The 6,403-nt window shown below is 45.8% G+C and overlaps 1 protein-coding gene across 9 annotated transcripts in view; it reads right to left on the bottom strand.

Annotated features, from left to right (window-relative positions):
• arhgap33 (Rho GTPase activating protein 33) overlaps window positions 1-6,403 on the bottom strand; it is a 58,827-nt gene continuing 52,424 nt past the window's right edge. For all 9 annotated transcript variants that reach the window (XM_053674940.1, XM_053674938.1, XM_053674939.1 and 6 more), the window contains 2 exons: window positions 5,939-6,300; window positions 1-4,971 (listed from right to left, as the gene is read on the bottom strand). In XM_053674940.1, coding sequence (XP_053530915.1) covers window positions 2,608-4,971; window positions 5,939-6,300 — 2,726 coding nt within the window. In that variant the 3' untranslated portion in view covers window positions 1-2,607. The remainder of the gene's footprint in view (window positions 4,972-5,938; window positions 6,301-6,403) is intronic.

Raw genomic sequence — 6,403 nt, 5'->3', positions numbered from 1 at the left:
TGACTGATGCATCCAAGTTTTTTTTTTTTTATTCACACATCGGTAAATATTACAAAACATGGTGAATTGCCTTTTGCAAATTGCTACAAGGCAAAAAAGAGACCATTGAACAGGATGTTTAGGTTTAAAGCACATTAACCAACACACGTGCGCGCACACACACCCACACCCCTCACTACTGGAATACATACATTTGGAGTAAAGAGTTACTATGTTGTAGGAAATCTTCCCTTGTACTTCACTGCATAGTTATGGATAAAAAAAAATAAAAATAATAATAAAAAAAAAAAAAAGACAAGAGCCTTCACACACACACACACACACACACACACACACACACACACACACACACACACACACACACCTAAACTTTGTACTTTAAAGGCTTCAACAAAGTTGCTCACTCCTGCGCAGCAAACAAACAAAAAAATTAAAATGTGCAATGTATTCACCTTAAACATTTAGGGCCAGATATTTAAGGACACCAGACATACTGCTAACGAGAAAGGAGCAATTAAAGGCTCATGTATCCCTATTAACACTGACTCAAGAGGTAATGTTCAAGTCTCGGCACGTTACAAAACAAGTGCTCAAGGAAAGGCATCCGTTGCTAGGAAACCACTATAGGTGTCATCCTTGTTCCACCCTAAGAGGTGTGCAACTATGTTCCCGGAGCGCTACCCTCCTACAGAAATGAAACACAACCGAAAAAGCCATCACGCCCAAATCCATTCATTGGAGATCTACTCGGGCGTGCTTAAATTTTTTTTTAAGAGTCAGGCGTGTTTAAGTTAAGGGTAGATCACCAGGAGCTCACTTGCCCTAAGGAATCCTCACATTGTCATATTGCATTACAGTAGTGTTGAGCTGCCCAACCCTGTTTCTGCTGAACTAAACTTTGGCAGTATGCAAGAACTACCTAATAAACTTGGCTCCAATATTTAGATAAGTCTCGAGGGGGGAAAACGTACAGGTGTATTAGTGTCGGAACTAAACTAACCGAACTGAACTAAGAACCTCGGATACACGTCGCACACTTTTGTTGTGGTAAGAATATAATCATTATGTGAACACAGATTTGTGAGAACATTTCAACAATTCCTCAGAAAGACAACAGATTCAACAGGTATCAGAACTGGACAAACATTGCCCATCAAAAATTTGGAGACATCTAGATTCTTACAATGCTTCAATAACAGAACATTTTCTTTGTTGGTTTGTAGTGATTTAACGTATTAAAGACAAATATTGTGTAAATATTCAGCATAATAATTAATAAAATATTAAATATGTTATAGGCTTGTTAAAAAAATGCTTAGCAACTACAACTACTGCATACACATTCTTTATTAAACAGTCAGTTTTTCCAGGCATTCATCAGAGATGATCTGCCATGACGCAAGCCTTTCATCTGAACTCCTCCTAGAGCATCTCAATTGGTTTAAAGTTTGGTGACTGGGCAGGGTGTTTCATTACACAAAGCACTTCTTCCTTCCTCTCAAAGTCAAAATAATAATAATAATAATAATAATAATAATAATAATAATAATAACAACAATAACAACAAGATGTCATGAAACCTTTGATGGGCCATGCAGCAAAAACTCCTACAGTGCAACTGATTGGTCTGAGGAAACCTCTGTATTTACCAATAATGTAATGACTGATGCATTGATTAGCACATCGGTTGACAGTTCAGCTATGAAATCCCATATCCAGTACATGTTATGATTACATGTGCAGTACCTTCCAATAAATATGGACACACACAAAATGTACGTAGATGCACACATACACATTATCCCTTAAGCACATGGCAGTGTTTCCTTCACGTTCTTTCATGTACGTTTCACAGGACAAAGATTATTGGGACACAAACATCCATACACAAATGAAAACACATGCCCATTCTCTCTCTCTTACACACACAAACAAAAACCAATGACTAAAAACTATAACATTCCTATTCTTCGCAGTCTTTGAAACACAGCAAAAAATATCTTAAATGCTCTTTGTAATGAAGTTAAATTAACTTAAAATGTTAAAAAGCTGTAAAAATTAAACTGACTACTACAAACAACAACAAAAAAAAAATACAAAGGCAAAATGAAACAAGTTGCTTCTTTAGAACCAGCCAGCAGCATAAGGTTACCGTCAAATTATTTTAGCATTTAAAAAAGAAAAAAACAAAAAAAAACAAAACAAAACAAAAAAACACATACTAAGCTTATTTCCCTGGACACCACTCTCTGTCCTGTCACCTAGTGTTCTAGCAATAAACTTAAACCCAGAAAGTACCTAAAGCAGAAAAACGCCACCACGCAGAATACCTGATACTCCCTTCAGAGGGACAGCAGCCATACAACTCTCTGATGACCTCTGCTGGACAACACAGTGTCTACTGGAATGTTTACATATCTAAGCCACTATATGGTTCACTTCTTTGATTTTCTTAACCATCATGCCCTACCCTCTCTGTCTACTTCTCTTTCCTTTACTCTAAAGGTCCAGTTATGGAGCACAGCAGTGGGGTTATTTTAGGACATTCCTCCCAATGGATTTCACTTCCAGTCCAAAGAACCTTTACCCTTGCCATTGGTTTGTGCTTTAACAGTAACTGCGAGTCTGACCCTCTGTGTGAATGGACCAGTTGGGACCAGACAGACTGCCCTGCCGGCTCAAGTCCCTCTGGCTCCGAAGTCCAGTAGGTCGAAGAGCAGGATCTAGAATCACATCCCTCCTGGGAGCATTGGGATAGGGCGGAAGCACTGGGCCTGCCTGGTACGGGTACTGGTTATATGGATTAACTTCCATTTGAGCCCCATATCCTCTTGGTGTGCTTAGTGCCAAGTTTGAGAAGGCCACCAAAGGAGGAGTAGAGGAATGGGGTGTGTCTGGGTGAGCCTGAAGGATGTGACTGGTGGAATCCTGACAGTGAGGTCTTGTTGGGTATGGGTTTGGTGTTGTGCTTTCTCCCTGGGGAGTTGGGATAAAGTCTTGGCTTCTGAAAAACTTAAGAACTTGGTCACCAGATGGCATAACATCAAAGGCTTGTCTGTACTGGCCACTGGAAGAACGGCGCATGGGATCTTGGCGTTGAAAAGCTCCTGAGCCTTCTCGTGGCAGACCCTGGCTCTCAAAATGACCCCGAGAGGATCCTGGGTTGTAGGCAGGGGGTGGGCGCTTATGATGTTGGCTGGGGTATGGGTTAGGGGGATACTCAACATGGGGCGAAGAAGATGCAGAGGATGAAGTGACCACACTTAGACCCTCTCTTTCATCCTCTGCAAGCTTCTCAATCAGCAGCGAAGCAATGTCCTTCCCTGTAAGAGCCTGACTGGGTTCTGAGCTTGAGCTCTGTGGGTCAGAGTGGCTGCGAAAGTGCGTTGCATCAGAGGCTGTGGGCATCTCCAGTGCCTTGGAATCTGTGGCACCATCGTTTTGGGTAGGGCTTTCAAAACTAGTTGTGGGACACTCCTGATCTAGAGCTTTGTCCGTAGACTGCTGCTCATCCTCTGTAGATGCCTCAGCAGGGTGCTTGACAGGTTCTGCCCCTTGGTGGACATCTCCATCCAGGTCTGTGGTGGCCCAAGTCTTAGTGTTCACCCCAGCACCTGGAGGGCTAGTGAAAGGGTAGTTCACATAAATGGGTTCATCTTTGGAGGGTGGGTTGTATGCTTGTATTGGGGAGATCTGGGATGAATAGGCTTGATGCGGTTTTGACATTGATGGCTGAAGGTGGCTCAGTGGTCCCTCCTCATGTCCAGAGGTCTCAAAATAGCGATAGCACACCTTCCCATTTTCAAAGTATGGATGTAGCTGGGAGGCAGTGAGGCTGGAGGAGGGTGAGCGCATGGAACAGTGTAGGCTACGCTGGTGCACAGACAGAGGCACCAGGCCCCCAGATGAGCAGAAGCCAGAGGCAGCATGGATGGGGTGCAGCTCACTGCGGGTCAGTCTGACAGAGGAGGAGGTCTGACGCTGCAGCCGAGGGTGACCACGAGGACCTGGTGGGTTGTTGTGAGAATGACCGTGAGAATGGGAATGAGAGAAGGAGGAGGAGTGCGAGTGAGCTGCAGTCCAGGCACGTGTGGCCTCAGAGGACCAAAGCTGACTAACCCTGGCAGCTGCTGGCACTTGTGAGTAGGGGGGTGGGTGATGACCCCTAGATTGGGGCCTCTGATTGGCTGGATCTGAAAGCCGGTAGTTGCCATCCACATCTAACCTCATGTTCTGGTAGCTGTGCTGGGAGTAGCTAGGTGGATGATCAGGGGCACTAATCTCATAGTATAAATTCTCCACGTTGGAGGGATCTTCAGAAGATGAGAATGCAGGTCGGATATGAGATGTCTGGGGCTGCTGTTGCTGCATGACAGGTTGAGCAGTTGTCACAACCTGTGCCACTTGGTTGGCCAATCTGGTTGCATGGTAGCGAGACAGTGCATCTGATGTGTTGCTAATGCGCTCAGAAAAAGCTCTAGAAAGTGGTGGGTTGCCTTGAGCTGGCCCCACCATGCGTCGGATGCGACCGGCATCCAAGGAACGACGCATGAAGTCATGTCGGTCAGTCTTGGAGATCGGGGGCCTAGGTAGGGCAGAATCCAGTGGCTTGGGGGGCACTTTGGGGCGTGTGGGCTGGAAGGCATGTGTGTGGGTCAACGGGGAGCTCTCTGACCTGGAATGCAGAAGCTGGGAATGAGCCTGGTTGGGGGATTTGGACTCAGTGCCTGACATCTGTTGCTGGAGGTGTGGAGCAGAGAACTGCCGGCCATACGCTGGGGGTTTCCTCTGAGAGGGAACCTCACTAGCGGCAGGTGGGCTGGATTTAGGGGGTGCAGGAATCTGTGGCTTCTGGTTGTAGATGGGGCTTGGGGTTTTCTCATTGTCCCCAGAGGAACTACCAGCAGATAGCTCACTGTTTGATGTTCCAGACTCAGAAACTGAGGCATCCGAGGAGAGTGTACCCATGTCCTGAAAAACAAAGAAGCATTTAAATTTTTTTTTTTTTTTTTTTTTTTACATTTTATGGCATTTAGCAAACGCCCTTATCTAGAGAGACTTACATTTATCTCATTCATACAACTGAGCATTTAAGGGTTAAGGCCTTGCTCAAGGCCCACCAGTGGCAGCTTGTCAGTGCTGGGATTTGAAGTCACAACCTTCTCATCAGTAGTCCAACCACTGAGCTACCATTTCCCAGAAGCAATACACTGATGTAATAGGTATAGCTGCATTCAACACATCATGAATTTTTTTTTAAGACTACCAGGGTATAATATAACAGAAACAAAGAGGCTTGTTGCTGATGAGTGGGTTTTTCCTCCCTATTTTAGTCTTGACCAATTCCCACCCACCAGCCAGCTCTCCCCAATAATATGACAGTTTCCTACCTGGGAGGGAGAAGGCTAACACATGATTCCTCCGAGACACGTGAAGCCACCAACCAGATCTTTTCAAACTGCTGCTCATGTTGCTTCATTCAACATAGCACTGCGTAACACCGTTGAAGGACAGTGTATGCCATGCCAGTGTATGCCATGCCTCCCACCCAAAGATCACAGCCAATTTTTCACATACATGAGCTCACAGACAGTTGCAAACTCACAGCTAGTGTCGCTGTGATTGATAGGGGAGAGAGTGTATGCCATCCCTCCCACCCAGAGTGCAATGCCAATTTTGCTCCCTTGACTCACAGCCATGAAAGGCTGTGGGATCCGGAACTCGTCGGGATTCTAATTTGCGATCTCCAGAGGATAGGGCAAACATTTTTCTGTTGTGCCACTCAAGAACCATCTATTTTATGGGCACATGCAGTCATTCACTCATTCTCCCTCATACTCTCTCCCTCTCTATCTCTCTCTCTCTCTCTCACACACACACACACACACACACACACACACACACACACACACACACACACACACACACACACACACACCTGGCCTGGAGGTGATCTTGGCTCCTCCTCCTCTTGTACCAAGTCTGTCGTCTTTTCAGGAGCGCTAACTTCACCTCCGCCCTCAGACATCCACACAGACAAGGGACGCACAGTGGAGTACAGCTGGTCTGCATCAGAGGAGAGCATAGCCCCCGTGTCAGCAGACAGGGACCGCTGGAAACGGGTGTCAGCATCAGGGGGACTCCCAACCTGGCGGGGACGATAGGGAGGAGAGGCACCCTGCCGAAGAGCTTTGTTGGCACTTTCGGTCAGTGCCAGAGCCATAAGGCGTGCTGGGTTTTTAGGAGGGGGTGGAGGGGGCTTTTGGGAGGGCAGGAGAGCACCAGTTGGACCAATAATACCTGAGGGAACAGAGAGTTGCACAGACAGAATTTAGCAGTTAGGAATCCAATTATATTAAAAACACAGGGCCAATACTGGCCAATTTTAGAGTGTCAATAATAA

This window comes from Ictalurus punctatus, chromosome 23 (assembly GCF_001660625.3).
Source record: "Ictalurus punctatus breed USDA103 chromosome 23, Coco_2.0, whole genome shotgun sequence".
NCBI classification, from domain to species: domain Eukaryota; kingdom Metazoa; phylum Chordata; class Actinopteri; order Siluriformes; family Ictaluridae; genus Ictalurus; species Ictalurus punctatus.
Note: the sequence above shows the minus strand (reverse complement) of the source record. Positions and strands in the feature narration are given on the sequence as shown.